Source organism: Hyperolius riggenbachi, chromosome 12, assembly GCF_040937935.1.
Source record: "Hyperolius riggenbachi isolate aHypRig1 chromosome 12, aHypRig1.pri, whole genome shotgun sequence".
NCBI classification, from domain to species: Eukaryota; Metazoa; Chordata; class Amphibia; order Anura; family Hyperoliidae; genus Hyperolius; species Hyperolius riggenbachi.
Window position 1 is genome coordinate 143,643,081 of NC_090657.1, and position 20,021 is coordinate 143,663,101.

Genomic DNA, 20,021 nt, shown 5'->3' on the forward strand with positions numbered 1-20,021 from the left:
CAGGGCAGCTACACTACCACTGGCACCTAACTTAACAGCCTGGTGCACCATAGCCGAGATTGGCTACTCACATTTGAACCCCAGAGCAGCTATGCTGTCACTGGTACCCAACTAAGCAACCTGGTGCACCATAGCCAAGCTTGGCTACTCACATCTGAACCCCATAGCGGCTATGCTACCACCGGCACCCAACTTAACCTGGTGCACCATAGCCGAGCTTGGCTACACACATCTGAACCCCAGAGGAGCTACGTTATCACTGCTGCCCAACTAAACAACCTGGTGCACCATAGCCGAACTTGGCTACTCACATCTGAACACCAGAGCAGCTACGCTATCACCGGCACCCAACTTAACAACTTGGTGCACCATAGCTGAGCTTGGCTACTCACATCTGAACCCCAGAGAAGCTACGCCACCACTGGTGCCCAGCTAAACAATCTGGCTCACCACAGCCAAGCTAATCATAGCCGACCTCCAGATCGTATATGCAATTACTAGTGTCTAACTAAAGCACCCGGCATACCATAGACGCAAACTTACATTGCGGTCTATGGTGGTAGCCGATGGTCTGTGAGCCCAAATCACCTGATCTGCAGTACATGGTACACTTCAGCAGAAAGGGGAAAATAGGCAAAATTACAAAAGTGTATGTCTGATCACTTTGATCCGAAAAGATTAAGTAAAGAAAGAAACAACACAATTTATCTAAAATGTATTTTCTTTTCTGCCTTGATTAGAAAGACAACATTAATCTCATTCCTTCAGAAGTGTGAATAAACTCTAGAAGTAAATACAATGCCACATTTCTCAATATACTGTATGTACAGATACAATAACAAGATGATAAGTGGAAATGTGAATGAATTTTATGAAGGCACAAGATGTTGGTCCCATATTTGACATGTTTTCTATAGGCGCCTGTTATTTTAGGTGTGGGCTTAGTGAAATAGTTAGAATATCAGTAAAGCGTGTACTTTTATCTTAATTTTTGGTGGCTTTTGCACTCAGCTACAGATTAATTGAAAACTGGTGCCCAGTTCATGAAATGGTACTGATAAACGAAACCTGGCCACACAACATCTGAGCCCAAATCAAGTTCCCATGGCCAGCTATCCGGTTCACATTGGATCATATGCCGACACAGCAATGGCACCCAAATTAACTGCTTCGGCTCATTGTGGTGTTTATGTCCCGATTCTGGAGATGATCAATTTCTCATACATAAATACTTCTTGGGGAGAAATAACAGAGAAGCACATGATCAATTTGATCAGCTGACTGGTGGCAATCATGTGATCATGTCATACTTCTTCCTACTGCAAAGCAGAGGTGAGACATGATCACATAATTGTGACCAGCTATTCAGACTTCAAACCAGTAACTTGATCAATGCTTTTCCTCAGTTCTCCTCAAGGAAAATGTGTGCACAATAGACGTATCCTCTGTGGTCCTCAGCAGTATGGAAATGGCATAAAGGGTCTTCATGACCTAGTGAAAGCAATATGTTTACATCTGGTAATGTAGGTCAGTCTGTAGAGTCTTCTGTGTTCTTAAACATGAGGATAGAATTGTAAATTTTCACTGCTGGACCCAGTTTGATGCACAAGATCTTTACGATGTCTGTCTGTGTGAGAAGCAGGAGAGCCTGTCCATCTATCATCTGTAGGACAAATCAGAAGATGGGGATTAGGAGAATAAAGGTGCATGTTCCTGTAGGGAAAAAAAGTGCCCCATTTAGATACTTACCTCAGTAGAGAGAAGCCTCTGGATAATCCAGAGGCTTCCTGACTCCCTTATCTTCACAGATCCAACACAGGGACGGTGGGAACCCATGCCGAACCTCTCCAACAAGGGCTTCCCATTCGTGATTAAGCACAGGCATCACTGTGCAGGATGTCTCTCACCTGTAGGACAGAGCTGTTTGAGCTTACATTTTTCCACCGAGCTCCATGCTACTGCGCAGGTCTGAGACATCTTTCACCTGCACAGTGTGGCCATGCTTGTTCACGGATGGGAGCACGGCTTTAAACTCTCAGTGGCTCCCAGCCCTGGATGGTGGTCTCGAGGATCAAAAGACTTCCCTCTACCGAGGAAAATATATGGCTTTCTCCTTTTAAAATCACAGGTCCATTCACCAACATTCCATGGTTGCTTGTATAAATGGCTTTGTTTCATATCACATTACACACTAACAATATTGCTTTGTCAAGAAACAAGATGTTTAGAAAATCACTGTTGTAATAACCTATCTGGATCTTGTGTCGGGGACCTTGCCTAAGCAATAATTTAAAGTTCTGCCTTAACAAAGCATTGTGAAAGAGTGTTGTCATCTGTAACATACTTTATAAACTGTGTTTTCAGGGGCAGGGAACAAAGGAACTTGCATGGCATGCATCACCAGGAGGAAGATACTAGCCCAAGGAGGAGTGCAGAGTTCAGGATGCTCAGCATGACTTCAGACTGAAGAACATTGGTAGTGTACATCTGGAACAGTGAGTACATACTTATGTCTACCAGTAAACCCTTGCAGAAAAAGCAATATGGTTGCTTCTATCATTGAAAAATTACAAAATCCAAACAATTAATTTTGGCTGTTTTCATGCTTCATTGAGTGTAATTTCATGAATGTTTAGGCTGGTTTCACACTGCAAACCAGTGTTAGCGATGCGGTGCGTCGCTTACGCCACACCACATCGCACCGCCAAAAATAGGCCTTCAGGGAACACTGCGCTAGTACAGGGAAAGTACACGGTGTTCCTTGTCTGGTCACCAGACGCGCTTTCGGTCACTTCCTGCTTCGAGTATGCGGAAGCGTATTGTAAGCCTCAACATTTTAAAGAACCTGCGTCACCATAGAGTAACATGACTTCCGGGCTGATGCAAATTGCCGCAGGTCACCGCGGGTCCTGAATGGTAAAGTAGATCTGCTCTAACGTTAGATTGGGCACTTCAGGCGCAGCGTACCACAACGTGGGAAGTATGAATTTACCCACAGGGTTTCATTAGGCTGCAGTAGCAATGTGAAAGGACCCTTTGTCTTAGCTCACACAAGTTCCACTGCTGGACCTGTTCCCAGAGCAGATGGCAGCAGACCAATGGACATATGGAACAGACTCATGTATAACTTGCATGGACCTATTCAAATATGTCCATTTACCATGCCTGGGCTTGTCCATTAGGTATCTGCTCAAACCTGCATGATCCATTCCTGAGCACCGCTGACATTGCCACAGACTGCAGGAGTGGTACACTGTATCCGGCAGAGTCTTAAAGTGAATGTTTACCGTTGAAAAAAAAAAAAAGTCAGATACTCACCTAAGGAGAGGGAAGGCTCGGTCCTAATGAGCCTTCCCTCTCCTCTCCCGGTGCCCGGTCCCGCGCAGGATCCCCCGTGGCAGTATTCGACCAGTTCGGTCAAATACTGCCACTTCCGCAGCCGAAGGGATGTTTCGGAAGCCTTTGGGAGCACTCGGGGTCATAGTATGCATGCGCGAGCGCCCTCTATGACGCACTCGCGCGTACGTAGTATGGAGCGGCCCGTCTTCGGAAGCCCAAGTGCTCCCGAAGACCTCCGAAGTCCCTGCGGCGGCGGACGCGTACGGGGGAGCGAGCGCAGCACCGAGGGCACCAGGAGAGGAGAGGGAAGGCTCATTAGGACCGAGCCTTGCCTCTCCTTAGGTGAGTATCTGACTTTTTTATTTTTCTAGCGGTACCCATTGGCTTTAAAGAGGAACGTTAGTGAAAAGAGGGGAAAAAATAAATCAGTACATTGCAAAGTGAGAACATAGAGTTCAAGAAATGATTTATATTCGCCATGTAATTTGTTCATATTGTTTGATCCACAATAAGCCTGCACGTAATCCTCTTTACTACTGGCAGACATAAAAAAAAAACAGACAGCACTAACTGCCATTATCTATAACCACACCACAACAATGCAATAGGCTAAACAGAACTTTTTTTTATATCTACAGTGGGTTGCAAAAGTATTCGGCCCCCTTGAAGTTTTCCACATTTTGTCACATTACTGCCACAAACATGAGTCAATTTTATTGGAATTCCACATGAAAGACCAACACAAAGGGATGTACACATGAGAAGTGGAACGAAAATCATACATGATTCCAAACATTTTTTTTACAAATAAATAACTGCAAAGTGGTGTGTGCATAATTATTCAGCCCCCTTTGATCTGAGTGTAGTCAGTTGCCTATAGACATTGCCTGATGAGTGCTAATGACTAAATAGAGTGCACCTGTGTGTAATCTAATGTCAGTACAAATACAGCTGCTCTGTGAGGGCCTCAGAGGTTGTCTAAGAGAATATTGGGAGCAACAACACCGTGAAGCCCAAAGAACACACCAGACAGGTCAGGGATAAAGTTATTGAGAAATTTAAAGCAAGCTTAGGCTACGAAAAGATTTCCAAAGCCTTGAACATCCCACGGAGCACTGTTCAAGCGATTATTCAGAAATGGAAGGAGTATGGCACAACTGTAAACCTACCAAGACAAGGCCGACCACCTAAACTCACAGGCCGAACAAGGAGAGCGCTGATCAGAAATGCAGTCAAGAGGCCCATGGTGACTCTGGACAAGCTGCAGAGATCTACAGCTCAGGCGGGGGAATCTGTCCATAGGACAACTATTAGTCGTGCACTGCACAAAGTTGGCCTTTATGGAAGAGTGGCAAGAAGAAAGGCATTGTTAACAGAAAGCATAAGAAGTCCCGTTTGCAGTTTGCCACAAGCCATGTGGGTGACACAGCAAACATGTGGAAGAAGGTGCTCTGGTCAGATGAGACCAAAATGGAACTTTTTGGCCAAAATACAAAACGCTATGTGTGGCGGAAAACTAACACTGCACATCACTCTGAACACACCATCCCCACTGCCAAATATGGTGGTGGCAGCATCATGCTTTGGGGGTGCTTCTCTTCAGCAAGGACAGGGAAGCTGGTCAGAGTTGATGGGAAGATGGATGGAGCCAAATACAGGGCAAACTTGAAAGAAAACCTCTTGGATACTGCAAAAGACTTGAGACTGGGGCGGAGGTTCACCTTTCAGCAGGACAATGACCCTAAACATAAAGCCAGGGCAACAATGTAATGGTTTAAAACAAAACATATCTATGTGTTAGAATGGCCCAGTCAAAGTCCAGATCTAAATCCAATCGAGAATCTGTGGCAAGATCTGAAAACTGCTGTTCACAAACGCTGTCCATCTAATCTGACTGAGCTGGAGCTGTTTTGCAAAGAAGAATGGGCAAGGATTTCAGTCTCTAGATGTGGAAAGCTGGTAGAGTCATACCCTAAAAGACTGGCAGCTGTAATTGCAGCAAAAGGTGGTTCTACAAAGTATTGACTCAGGGGGCCGAATAATTACGCACACCCCACTTTGCAGTTATTTATTTGTAAAAAATGTTTGGAATGATGTATGATTTTCGATCCACTTCTCACATGTACACCACTTTGTATTAGTCTTTCACGTAGAATTTCAATAAAATTGATGCATGTTTGTGGCAGTAATGTGACAAAATGTGGAAAACTTCAAGGGGGCCGAATACTTTTGCAACCCACTGTATATACTGTACATATGCACAGAGGGAGATACTGGTTGCTTGGCAGTTGGAAACAGCCCTTATTTTCCACAATGCAATAAAACTTTCACCACAATATCAGCCATACAGACGTCCCTGATGATCTGTTTCTCGTTTGCCCTTAAAGATCTAGAAATAAAGCAGCAAGAGTTGGTTTTAAAAAAAAAGTCCCTGATGATCTATTTGAGAAAAGGTTAATAATTGAGAAAATGGGTATCAGATACTGATTGGGATGAGGTTCAATCCGTGGTCACCATTCCTCTTTAACTGAGCTTAATGCTTTCAACCATAACTTCCCTACTACAGTATTTTCACATATCACACTCCTCCCATTCATTCGCCAATAACCTTATCGCTACTTATCACACCTACATGATCTATATATTTTTTACTTTATATGTTTAAGTGTTGTGTATGTGTTTTTTATTTTCACTTTATGAATGACCTCAGTTATCTCGCTGATGCCGGTGATCATTCATTACAGGCACTTTGATGAGCTTTGGGAACGCATGATTCCATTCACCAATCGATGCTCAGCGGGATGATAACGGGAGCATACTTGTGAATGCACATTGGCTGAAAACACTGAAGGCATACAGTATATATATATATATATATATATATACGCTCCCGATCCGCAAGTGAATATTTAAGGGGTATATAGAAATCTAGTACTGGTTAAAGGAATACCAAGATGAAAATAAGCTGATGAGATAAACAATATCATCTATCACATATGCCTATTTCATTGTCACATGTCACCTCGGTATCCCTTTAATATGGTATAGATCCATTTTAAAAGCTTACCAACTACTAAATTACACTGGTATAGGTAGGTCTGGATTTCTTTAAAGGCTACATTAGCTGGCCCTAAGGATGAATGCTGCACATAGGAGAAGGCAGCAGCTGCACATGAAAAATGGAGGCTGGTGCATATGGAGCAGAGGGACGGCAACTCATGGATGGGAGCTGCAAATGGAACAGAAAGCATGCATGTTGGAGCTGTACTTGCAAGGAAGAGGAAGTTGCATGTGGGCTGGGAGGAGCTACTGCAAATTGAGGGTGGCATATGAAATGGGGGCTTCCACTGGGCATGGAAGGACGCTATGCATTGGAGGGACTACACATGGAATGCAGTTGGGGCATACTTTAAGGTCACTTTCAAGTACGAAGTATGGAAAAAGTACAAAGAGACTTTTTTCCCAGGAATAGATTGGTGGGGGTCGTCAATACAATATTTGGGTACATTGACGAGGTGGCTGCATATCCACAAAGACTTGTAGCAAAGAGGTGCAGGGCAGAGAACTCACCAGTCATTGACTTAAGGTGCCCATACATCTAGCAATGTATGGGTAGGTCGACAAAGAGATAGATCTTTCTCTGATCAAATTTGACCGCAGGATGATTCCTGATCGATTTCAGCATGAACATTTCAGCATAAATGATACCGCATCCGCTGCCTCCACCACTGTCCCCTCAAATGCTAATGTGACCCCCCCCCCATGCATTAAAATCTGTCATCTGTTCAGGGCCACAAGTGTCCAGCTCCTCTTGCTTCCCCAATCACTGCCCACATGGCTGCCGTGATGTCACACACGCCTCAATGGCTTTACACAGGAGGAGCTGGACACTCGCAATGCCCACACAGGTGAGATATTTTAATGCACACCACAAGGGAGGCATATTAACATTTGAGGGGGCAAAGGCTGGGGGTTCTATCACATTCGTTGTTACCGGCGCGCACCCAATTGACGTCGCCCCGAGATTTTGCAGCTTCTTTGATCAATACATTTGACCAATTTCGTCTGAAATGCTTGTTGCAGCACCTATCTTCATCACTGACGGGGGGAAGGGGGGTCTTATTTTCACTCAGAGCAATTCAAATCCAGACAGCTGTTGAGTAAAGTTATAGATGTTTCCGTTGTAATGTAGCACATCTCACCTCATCTTTGAAGAGCCTGGCCTGGTCCTCACAGCCTGTTAGTGTCTGCACAAAGTTATACACCTGCATAAAATAGATTTAAAAAAATCAGTATTATCTTAGTATTGCAATATTTTGTTTTGCTCTAATGTACTGTATGTAATGGTATAATGTAATGTATGCTATAATGTAAGGTTTGCTCCTTACGATTAAGCTCACAAGGGCAAGGCTCTTATTCTTTCTAGCTGGGAATTTGCTATACATTTTATTTGTTACGTCTGTCACTGTCACTACTGTGTTTACCAATTTTGTATTATGAACGAATGTCTATATTCTGCGTATGCCATTGTCTGTATTATTATGTACTCCATGTTTGTTTCTCACTCTGTACACTGCCACGTAATTAGTTGGCGCTTTATAGATCAATAATAATACTATAGCATCATTTTCCCTCAGCTTAGTGCAACGTGGATTCATGAAAGTCTGTATTTGGAATGCTGCGCAGCATTCCAATTACAGACTTCTGTAAACAGCAGCAGAAGGCGGACACAGTAGTGTGATCGCTATGGCGGTGGCATGCTGGGTCACGCCACGGACTTGTCCGCATCAATACGTAACCCTCCGATTGTTATGTAAACCGCGACAACTCTACACAACTGTCCCCCTGATGTAGCTTCAGCGCAACTAGTCGGACGGGCACAGCAGCGCCAGCGTGTCCGCCCCAGCACCATCACACCCTCTTCATCTCGGTAAGCTCCTTGGTTGTTTCTTTTCATCCTTCACTTGGCATCCTTTGCTTTGAGTTCTTTTTCTTTTATGTTTCTTCAGATTCATTTGGCATAATCTTTTTCTTTGGTCTCACTTGCCACATTTGCTTACTTTATTTCACCGATTACTGCCACGTTTCTAGTTTGGTGGTTTCTAAGGATTTGTATGTCTTACGAGTATTGACTCCTTATGTTTTTCTCTCTTTTGGTATCACATTTATATTATGCCCAATGCACTTTATATATAATGATCACTTATTTATAGCTGCTATACTAGCTATGCACTAGTGCACTTTTTGACGTACCTCTGCACAGCAGATATGCAGTATTTCCTTTTGTTGTATCCACTCTATACCACCATTTTTCCAGTTTTGTCTGAAATGGATCCAACTCCACACCGTTTACCACTTAATTAATGAATACATTATGGGGTGATGACATCACTATTGGATCAGTTCGGAGGAAGCTTTATATACATTTTATATGCATATGTATTTGTTATTGTCATTGGGATCTAGGGGCCCAGGTGGTCAACTGGTCATGCCTTGGTTTTAATTGTTTTTAAAGTGGTGGCAAATAAAGTTTGATATATTGAATCTGCTGCAGCTCAGAGTGTTAATTATATACTTCTTAAGGGGAAATTCCTATTTCTTGTTATTGCTTTCATGTGAAAGATATTGTAGTAGATAGCCTCCACTTTTGGTTTTCTAGTGCACACAGCTTAGTACTGCTGCTGGCTACTGGGGATTGTGGCAGCCTCCTTAAATATAACTAATTGCTTGAAAATACACTAAAACGCATTACATCATGGGTTATGTGAACAGTGCCACAATACTGAATAGGTGTTCCACAGAGGAGTGTGGAAGAGGCAGCGCACACAGTGACAAACTCACTCTCTGCATTGGTTTTGAGGTGGACAGGCCCTTGTAAGAAAAAACTCTTTTAAAAATGGTCATAGAATTTCCTTTCCTCCATATGCAGTTCATGTTAGTTTGCCCTTATGGGGCACTTATAGGTTGGTTGGAGTATATCACATGGTCACACACAACCAATAGTAGGCCAGAGGGAAGGCCACTCTATTAATTCATGTACCGCAGTGACGGAATCGCAGCATTGCTGTCCTTGGGCTGTTGCTGTTTCTCCTAACTACTGTGATTGATGGAAGCTGTCCCTTTTGGACCTCCAAGTCAGTGCTTATAAAAAAATCAGCTTGAATTATTTGATCGTTTTTCATCGCTCGCCCTAATACCGCATCAACAATTTCGCCTTTTGCAAATGGCAGAAGCATAGCCGGCCTTTGATATGAGCGACCGGAGCGGTCGCTCAGGGCGCCAGCTTCCAAGGGGGCGCCTATAACTGGTTACCTATACTGAGGGCACCTACACCTGATTTCCTATACTGAGGGCACCTATAGCTGGCTACCTTTACTGAGGACTCCAACACCTGGCTACCTATACTGGCGGCACCTACGCCTGGCTACCTATGGGGGGATGGAGACCTTCAACGGACTTCCTATACTGGGGACACCTATGCTTGGCAACCTATATTGAGGGCACCTACACATGAGATCCTATATTGGGGGCACCTATACCTGGCTACCTACCTATACTGAGTCTGAGGGCGTTGGGGGGGCGCACTGTGGCTATAACGCGTTGTGCAAATTGTCTGTGCTGTGCTATCACTCTAAATGGGGGGGGGGGGGGGAGGCGGATGACTGTCCCACTGATTGTTTTTATTAATATTCCTGAAAGGTTCTAGCCTTCATTTTTAAGTGTATTCAGGATAATGCACTCTTTCCATCCATTCGTGGTTATTAATAGTATTTTTTCTATTATACATACATGACGTGTCATAGAGATCTGAGCATTTGGCATGATGTGTGTGTAATAATGTCAAAAAGGTTGGGAACCACTGTTCTAGGAGATATCTCAGGAGAAAAGGGGAATTGCATATGGGCATGTGTGTGTGTATACATGCGTGCGTGCGTGTGTGTATATGCACGTGGGAAGAGGATGAAGGGGGGCACAAAAATCAGGTTTCACTCAGGGCGCTGTGAAACCTAAGGCCGGCCCTGGGCAGAAGGGATGTTTCTGGTCAATTTGGTCCCCAAAGCAAGGTAGCTTTTGCCTGCGCCTCACCCCCTAAACTTATGAATAGGAAGGCTGTGTCCTATATTAATTGGCTTTGCGGACAGCAATGACAAATTCATCAGTTAAATACAAAAATACTGTTTCTCAAAACAAATCTATACAAGATTCAGCTCACACAATAAATCCTTCCTATAAATGTTAAGACAGGTATATAATAAAAAATATACTTTTTGTGTTAAGCCTATAAAGGTCTTTATAAGTTGGAATATTTTCCTGGAAATCCAGATGAGTTCTAAAAATCAATAGAGTCCAATTCAAAACAAGTACAGCTTAATTAGCTTACTTGTCATTTGTTGTTATGCTATTCAGGCAACCTTTGTTTGTTATAGTATAGTATAGTGCACATTTAGGTGGGAAAATTACCATTCATCACGTCTTAATGGAACTAGCAGTTCATAAAGAAAAGTCTGCTAACAATAGCTCCTTGGTTCTTACTCAAGCAGGTGTCACCCCAGGCATCTGCCTGGTTTGTCTATGCATAAAAACAGCCCTGAATGACAACCTCTATATTTCTCCCTGTATATATTTCCTTCAAGTATCTTGCATAATATGAGATCATAGGTGACACAGAGCATGGCTGGGTATGTGTTACCTCTTCTGTGCTCCATTTAGACACTGTGCTGGCACTGATACCAGCCACACCTGGCAGTAGACGGCAGTGCTGCTCCCAGCAATGGGCAAGGGCTCGATCAGGGTGCACAGACAAAGCCGACATGAACAGTGACTGGTGGACTGTATCTAAGGACATGGAGAGATGAAGAAAAATCATCTTACATAGATGGCCATGGAGAAGACCTCATAGAAAAGAGGAAGCTCTGCCTACCTTGATAACTGTCCTGCTGCACACGCCGATATTTCGGAGGACGGCCAATCCTGAAAGTAAGAAATTGTCATTGTGTTCATTATTTGCATGCTACATTAACTACAGTTTCACCTTCAATACCGGCAAGTCCAGCCTTTTTCAGGGATCTTGCAGAACCTCAGGAGAGCTTCTCTTGTAGAACCAAATTGTACAGTACGGTGTCAAAAAGCAGTCTTCCCACAGGTGCTGCTTAATGCAACGCACTACATCAGAGGTCTTCAAAAGTTTGGGAGTTTTTTGGTTTCAAAAGATTTTTATTGGTTTTGTTATTATAAAAAACATAAACAATAAATTCATTCTAGACATATAATCAGGTTCCAAGTAGACATGCAACATGGATGACCTATTGGTATCAGTCATACTAAGTAATAACACATGTTCACCCATATCCTATTAACTTTTCTCATGAGTTTTCTCCAAGGAGATATTTTCAAACTGTACCAATAAAATACCTTTAAAGTTCCCACTGTGCAAGAAAATACTCAAAATAAGTTTGATATTCCTTTAGAATAATTTTTTGAGTTATTGCTAAGTACTGAAAAGTTATTTTTTAGATTGATGAAAAATGATCTCCTGTGAGAAAAGTCAGAATGAAAAATTAATTGGATAAGGTCCATTGTCAAAAACATTGGCAGAGCCATTAACAGAAGGTTGACCTTATAGAATGTAGCAATCTTAGTGACCAAGTCTCTCTGACATTGGGTCAATCCCCAGCTTGAGCTAATTAGTCAACTTTGGTATAACATAAAAAAGCAATAATTAGTTATAACAGGGGCCAATACCAAGGGGTATTCAAATGTTTTAACAAATGCGCAAATCACTCGTAGAGGCCACTGCTGCCATTGTGCTCCCCAAACCCTAACACACAGACACACACTCAATTTTGCTCCTCGCAAATCATTTTACTCCTCAACTTCTTAAACTACAAGTTCAGCAGAGATGCAAGCAGTTAAAAGGATGATCTGCCTGACAGGCAACATCACGAGCAGATATCACCCAGCTTTCTTGCTCTTCATTTCTTTATGTTTAATGCTGGGAATACACGGTTCGTTTTTGCCTTCGTTTAAACCTTCGTTTCGATTGTGCCTTTTGTCCTTTTCGATCCCGAAATAATCGGTCATACGGTTAATATCACCACCCACGGTTTCGTTTTTTTTTTCGATTCTGATGGTTTCGTTTTTCCAATGATCGAAGGCTGCAAAGAAACGAAACGAAAATCCCTTTTTACAGGGACGGACTAGCATAAACGAATATATAATCGATCTGAACAGCCATCAAGCCTACCAATGGCTCGATTAGATGGATAAAGAGAGATAATATCAAACATGTTCGATCACTAGTCGTTCGTTTTTGGGGTCTATTAATCGAAACTATAATGAGATTATGACTATTTTCACATACGTTTTCAACACTCGATTCGTTTACCGAACGAATCGAAGGTTTAAACGAAGGCAAAAACGAACCGTGTATTCCCAGCATAACTTAAAGAGAACCAGAGATGAAGCACCCTCTCCTATTTTACCTTATAAATCAGTGGGAACATGACAGTAAACACCTAATCTGCCCTTTGTTTCATTGTTCTCTGTGTAATCTGACTGTTATCACGTCTGATAAGAATCCCCGACTGAGAAGTCAGGCTGCTCCGTCTAGCTTTGCTACAGAAATATTATAGCTAAGTCTGTCTTCTGTGGTGTTATTTCAAGCCCAAGCCTGCCCCCTTGTGGCTTTGCTATAATGACTCAGCAATAATCATTCCCAGCAAAGCCAGATTTAATTGCTCAGTCTGGGATTCTTGTGACTGCTGCTAACAGACACTTTTAGCAGTGAGGGTGAAACAGACAGCATGGTAAGTGTTTTCTCTAATGTTCTTACTGATATACATGGTAAAATACACAAGGGTGCTTCGTCTCTGGTTCCCTTTAAGCCTCGTATTCATATAGGTCTTTGTCAACTGATCAGATCATTCAAATCATGACGGATTTGGCTGAAAGTCAGCCCTCCAGTCAACAACAGTCCATTCTGCCTGGGAATAGCCAAGCCATTTGTATTGTTCTATGGAGAAAGGATGGAAAGAAGGTGCAGGAGTCCTACCACTGCAGGGAAGTAAAAAAAAGCAACCATCTGAAAAATATCTCGCCCAGTGCATTGTTTGTTGTACCCAATAAGTCAGGTGCAAAAGAAGGGGAAGTGTATGTCGTAGCAAAATCCAGAAGTATAGCCAGTTTCAAAATTGGCTGGGCAATATAGGATGTACTGTAGCTTACAGATGCTGTCAAGATCAGATGTATGAGTGTACATTGTACCTGCCAGTGAGGTGACAAAGTGTTTTCTTCCGAATGTGTAACCTGCAGACCTATGCCCTCCCCTCTCCTGTGCCTAACACTAACCTTCACCTCTCCCCTGCTTAACACTAGCCTTTCCCGCTCCTGTGCCTAACACTAACCTCCCCCTCTCCCTTGCTTAACACTAACCTTGCCTGCTCCTGTGCCTAACACTAACCTCCCCCTCGCCCCTACCTAACACTAATCTCCCCTTACCTCTGTCTAACAAAAAACAACCTTCTCCTCTGTCTAATACTAACCTCCCCCTCTCCTTTGCCTAACACTAACCAACCTTCTCATCTGCCTAATACTAACCTCCCCCTCTCCTATGCCTAACACTTACCTCCCACTCTCCTCTGCTTAACACTAACTTCTCTTCTCCCCTACCTAACCTTAACCTTCCCTCTGTGATGCCTAACACTAAGCTCCCCCTCTCCCCTGCCTAACACTAATCTTCCCTCACCTCTGCCTAATACTAACCTCCCCCTCTCCTGTGCCTATCACCAGGCACATTGTTAGGGCTAGAGATTTAGGGGTTGAGCCCAGAATCTCCTCTCACTGTGCCACGATTGTCATGGCATATAGTGCCCACCATGGTGCCACAAACCTCTAGCAGCATCATCATCCTTTGCTATGGTGCCGGCACAGCACTCTCCTGTTTCTGGTCTCCCTCCGGTGTCCCCTTAGGCAGAAAAAAGCAGTGCAGAGTCTCACCTGCAACAGGCTCCATGCTCCGCACCAGGTGGGTGCTCACTACTTCCTGGTTCTTCTGCACCTTAGATAGATCCCTGTCAGATTTGATCTGACAGTTGTCTATCTGGTGGTCAAATCTGGTGGTCATCTTTAAGTGTATGATCACCTTTAGCCACCATGCTAATTTATACTTAAAGGGGAACTGAAGTAAGAGGTATACGGAGCTGCCATATTTATTTCCTTTTAATCAATACCAGTTGCCTGGCAGTTCTGCTGGTCTATTTCTCTGCAGTAATATCTGAATAACACCAGAAACAAGCATGCAGCTAGTCTTGTCAGATCTGACTTTAAAATCTGAAACACCTGATCTGCTGCATGCTTGTTCAGGGGCTATGGCTAATAGTATTAGAAGCAGAGAATCAGCAGGGCTGCCAGGCAACTGGTATTGATTAAAAGGAAATAAATATGGCAGCCTCCATATACCTCTCTCTTCAGTTCCCCTTTTAGACTTTCTAGATCCACCAACCTACTGTGCCCACCACTAAATGTCTTCCACCTCTAGATACTCCTATTACCAGCATAAGAATCCCTTACTTGTATCCCATGCGCAAGTTGGTAAAGCTACAAATAAAAAAAGCTAGAGCCACCAAAATGAAATACTGAAAAGCAGCAAGTTTGTTACCGTCCATGGTGTCTGGATTTTCTGCGCGGTGGGAGCGGGATGGGGTTCCTGCTCCGTGTCAGTTGCTGGTTCCGCTCAGCCAGAGGGCAACCTGATAGGCAGTGATGAGCTGTGAACCTTCCTGTCACATGACCGGAACCATCACAGCCTGGAGTTGGGCACTTCCTTTGAATAATAGACAAGCAGTATGGAGGGTAAAGACTATAGTTACAATAATTCAGATATGTTCTTCATAGAAACGAAAAAGATGTCGCCTTGTGAACAACAGAAGTGACCATTAAAACAAAAATAAAAAAATAAAGTAAATTGTCTGACCTGTGGAAATTGTATTTACTGCTTCTTGAGTGTGGGATACCCTTGCATTCGAGAGACACACAAGAACCTGGTGACATGCTAGCATCTCTGTTACCTGACAAAAGAAAAACAAGCAATGAACCAGCACACACAAATTCCATGGGCTGTTTTTTATTGATTTCTGTGTCTCTGTTACTGTGACTTTTCCAACTTCTGTCCTGGGTTAAGTGTTTCTGACTAGTAGGGATATTAGACAATTTATTCTGCAGACATTCTACGCAAGGAGAATTAATTGAGAAGAATGTGATCAATTACATCAAGTGATTTGTAAATCTCTAACTGGTTGGTTAGAATTGAGTGATCATGGCTCACTTCCTCTTCCTGTGTAGGCTAAAATGATCATGTATGGGATGATAACAGCTCTGTCTCTCTGGAAGGGGGTCTGTTGGGGAGTTGTGATCAGTGTGTACTGTCCTTCCCTTAATCAATTTCAATGGGATTTCAGTAGAAAACTGGTGGGACTGCCTTCCCCATTATGCTGGGTACACGCGGTACGACTTTTCGTGCGATTTTCCGACCTGATCATTTTTCCGCTCGATTCTGCGCTCGATTCTGTGCTCGATTCTCTTATCTTCACTCGTTTTTCTTATTTTTTTCCATTCACTTCTATTAGAAATCGAAATCGGGAGTAATATCGGACATGAGGGATTTTATCAATCGAATCCATCTATCGCACGGAAAATCGTACCGTGTGTACCCAGCAATAGTGTTATACCACTCAGACTCAGGGTCTTTTTTAGGCATAGGCAAACTAGACAGATGCCTAGGGCGACACCTGCAGGAGGGGGCACTACATAACTATTCTTAGCACACTATGCTTTATGAAATTTTGCTTATTCCATTAAGGAAGTAATGGGTGTTGATTTCAACAATTAAAATAGATACTGCTAATAAGCATTACAAAAGAGGCCCCCAAAAACAATGATATGCTAAGTTCTATTAATGTGCTAATTTAAGCTTTAATTGTTTTAGATCTGGTCTGCACTGATTAGTGCAATTCTTGTGGATTTCCAGCACAATATTCCAACTTGCTGCCCGATTTTAAAATTGTTCCACAAAACGCAAATGAATACAAAGGACGTGCAAATTCTCAAGCGAGCCATTGACTACAGCGGCCAGTGCAGAAGTGCGCATTTTGCCGGGTGCAGTAAAGTGTGCATGCTTCTACTATTTGGGCTCCTTGCTTTGGAGAAGCTCTGGCGATGCTGCTAACTTGGCCACCACACTTTATTTTGATAAAGGTTAACTTTAAGAGACCTCCTGAATACAGGTATCTGACTTACAAACACCAGATTTACGAAAGACCTGCCAATACAAATGGCCTGAAAATGTAAAATTGGATTCTGTGGGGATAAGTGAAATTTTTTTTTTTTTTCAAAAAGACGTTGCAGTTTTTTGAGAAAATCGGTATTGAAAGATTCAAAGAAAAAATTATCTTTAAACTGGTACAATGGCATTTTGCTGAAGTACACTGAGGGCACAGGGGGGACAGAGGAGACAGAGAGGGGGGAGACAAAGGGGGACACTGAAGGCACGGGGGAACAGAGGGGGCGCAAGGAGGCAAACAGGAGGTACTGGAGACAGAGATGGCACAGTGTTTCGACCTATGGACAGATCCAAGTTGAGAACGAACCTACAGTCCCTATCTCGTTCCTTAACCGGGCACTACCTGTATAATGGATTTGTTTATCCTGTCTCATTTAGAATTCTCATAAAATTACTCAAACAAAAATGACCTCCTTCTTACAGACAAGACAAAAATATTTCTTGAACAATCATAGTACTCACGAAGAGGAGTCTGCAGAGGATGTCCAGTTCTGTAGCACCAACCAACAGGGTGCAAATCTGGGTGGTCAGCATCCAGCCAAAAGTCATACATATGGCTCCAGCCGTCAAAGTGAACCTTGAGAATTGGATGGTTGGTAAACAACCTGCTATATCATTAATCTTCCCACATTCCCAACCTCATGATGGATGTAGCACTACATCCACAGTGAAGATGGTTCAAAATACAACAGAATACAGAAATGAAGTAAGTATATACTGAGACTATTCACCTTTATCCTACACTCCTCCACGTCCACCACAGATGCCACACGGATGAGGGAGGGGATTCTCCTGTCCACCGCCTCCAGCTTCATGTTCTCTTTGAATCCATGTGGAGGTCGCTTGAAAACAGTTAAAGAAAAAAAATCTATGAAGTTTAATTGAACTGATCACTAAATAAGAAGAACACTTATCTACTTTCTTAGAATGTCTTATCCTAATACCCTAGCAATCTTTTGAAAGAGAATCTGTGCAGCAATTCACTAATTACACTAGTATTATCCAAATGGCATCTCATAGGACAAACCAAGTCTACCAGGCCACCTTCTGCAGTCAGCCTGAGGAACATCACATGACAACGCCCACATATTGTTGGCCACTGTGGCACACCACAAGGAGGATCTTCGCTTCTCACAGATATTGAAGAATCTTCCTGTTTTACCTCCAAAGTAGATTATATTATTATTTGAAAAACAGTTTAATCCCGCTTTAAAGCACTGTAACCACATTTCATAAGATGCACTTGCCATGTACCATAAATTGGAGGCACTTATGCTCCATTGATTTCTATTTCAGCCTAGATTACAATCCTTGCGTTCACCCAGTCATTGTTAAATAAGAAAAAGAATTACGAAGGAGATCCATGTGGAGACAAATGCTGCGCGGAACCCAACAGATGGGCAACACTCGGCTAATTGAGAGAAAGAGTTGTAAGAGTATTGTCACCAGCACTACAAACTCTATAAACAAACTAAATTAACTGCACTTATGTTACTTTAAAATTAGATCAAACCAATGTATTCATGTAAAAGAAAAAGACTAAATAGCATTAAGGTAGACCCGTCTATTAAAACCAATCATAATAATTACAGTAATTAAATAAGCCTCTTTGCCACAGAAAATTAGCATATCTCCATGTAGTCCACGATCAGCAGCAGCTGCCATTATTATGGTAGATTACAATGCATAAGACAAGGTTTTTTTTGAATAATGATATACAATAGTAGCTAATAAGTGATCACTCTGCTTTCTGTCTGATTCCCTGAAATTATCCTTATACACATGTTAATGTTCTTGTAAAATTAGCCATCGCTTTAGCAGGAGCGCTTCGCTGTGCTTATAGGAGACATTCAAGGAATCATACAAATTTGGCGCCTAGGGTGCCAGTGATAGCCAATTATAGATTTCATATGGACGCTCAGCTACAACATAGTTGAGCGCACTGTGGACAGAGGATGGAACAGTACCGAGTTCAGCTAAAGTATTGCCAAACTCAGTAGTGGGAAAGGCGCAAGGGTAGGTGATGAGTTTGTCTGCAGAGCGGCAGGTGTTACAAGTTAGTTTGAGGAATGGGGTTTAGCTATAACAGTGATGGCTAACCTTGGCACTCCAGCTGTGCCAAAACTACAAATCCCATTATGCCTCTGCCTCCCCAAGTTATGCTTGGAGTTGTCAGATTATTGCAATGCCTCATGGGACTTGTAGTTCCACCACAGCTGGGGTGCCAAGGTTAGCCATCACTGAGCTATAATATAGCTGAGTCCTGAAGTAGCAGGTAGACTTAGTGTTAGGAGTGGAGAGGGTAGTTCGAATTAGAGTTAGGCGTTAAAAGGAGGGAGGTTTGTGTTAGAATAGAAGAGGGTAGTGTACAGGAACAAGCCTTTTCTTTCAAAATGAATGCTGCAGACTAGTTTAAAAGGCTGTACAACTTTACACTACTTCAAAGTAATGCAGTTTTGAAGGTTCCTGGAGTACATTGCCAAAAAACAGAGCGGTCTTCCAGGGGGCAGCACGGTGGTGTAATAGTTAGCGCTCTCACCTTGCAGCATTGGGTTAAAATCCCAGCCAGGTCAACATCTGCAAGGAGTTTGTGGGTTTCCTCCGGACACTCTGATTTCCTCCCACATCCCAAAAAACATACAGATAAGTTAATTGGCTTCCCCTAACTGGCCCTAGACTACAATAAATACACTACACGATACATACATAGAGATACGACTATAGTAGGGATTAGATTGTGAGCCACTCTGAGGGACAGTTAAAGTACCCTTACACTTATAGATCCGCAGCAGATTCGACCATCAGATACAGTTGACCATCAGATACAGTGGGATGCAAAAGTTTTGTTAAAGTGAACCTCCGCACTAAAAATCGACTCAGCAGCACTGAAAAGGCCTGGTGTTTCTTTAACAGTTTCACAGCATCAGAACTTTGTTTCTCTTATCCAAGCCTCATTTTTAGCTGCACAGAAGAAAACTGCCCGGGCTTTTTTCCCCTGATGCTGTGCAAAGCATGATGGGATTTCTGAGGTTGTTGCTCTTGTTCTGCTGTTTTGGTGCAAAAAATTTTTTTTACATTTTGAATTTGACATTTGAAGCCTAGCGTGTGCAGCTGGGAGGGGTTATCAGGACACAGGACAGTTGAAACTGTGTCTCCTGCTCCTTGTCACCTCCTTTCAACCAAAAAGATGGCTGCCCCCATGACAAAGATGGCAGCCCCCATAAATCACAAACATTTGCCTGTTCTTTTAAAACAGAGTGGGTAAAAATTATATTACCTATCTATTGTAATTAACATAACTAATTTAACTTAATGACAGTATGTTTGTTTAGGCTGAAGTTTCCCT

The 20,021-nt window shown here is 42.8% G+C and overlaps 1 protein-coding gene across 1 annotated transcript in view; it reads right to left on the reverse strand.

The window, feature by feature from the left end:
* Positions 1–723: 723 nt before the first annotated feature.
* The window catches only part of L3MBTL1 (L3MBTL histone methyl-lysine binding protein 1), a 74,366-nt gene continuing 55,068 nt past the window's right edge, over positions 724–20,021 (reverse strand). The window contains exons 15-22 of the mRNA XM_068264540.1: positions 17,407–17,517; positions 17,138–17,252; positions 15,311–15,404; positions 14,996–15,160; positions 11,261–11,310; positions 11,030–11,175; positions 7,542–7,604; positions 724–1,663 (exon numbers count right to left, since the gene is read on the reverse strand). Coding sequence (XP_068120641.1) covers positions 1,529–1,663; positions 7,542–7,604; positions 11,030–11,175; positions 11,261–11,310; positions 14,996–15,160; positions 15,311–15,404; positions 17,138–17,252; positions 17,407–17,517 — 879 coding nt within the window. The 3' untranslated portion in view covers positions 724–1,528. The remainder of the gene's footprint in view (positions 1,664–7,541; positions 7,605–11,029; positions 11,176–11,260; positions 11,311–14,995; positions 15,161–15,310; positions 15,405–17,137; positions 17,253–17,406; positions 17,518–20,021) is intronic.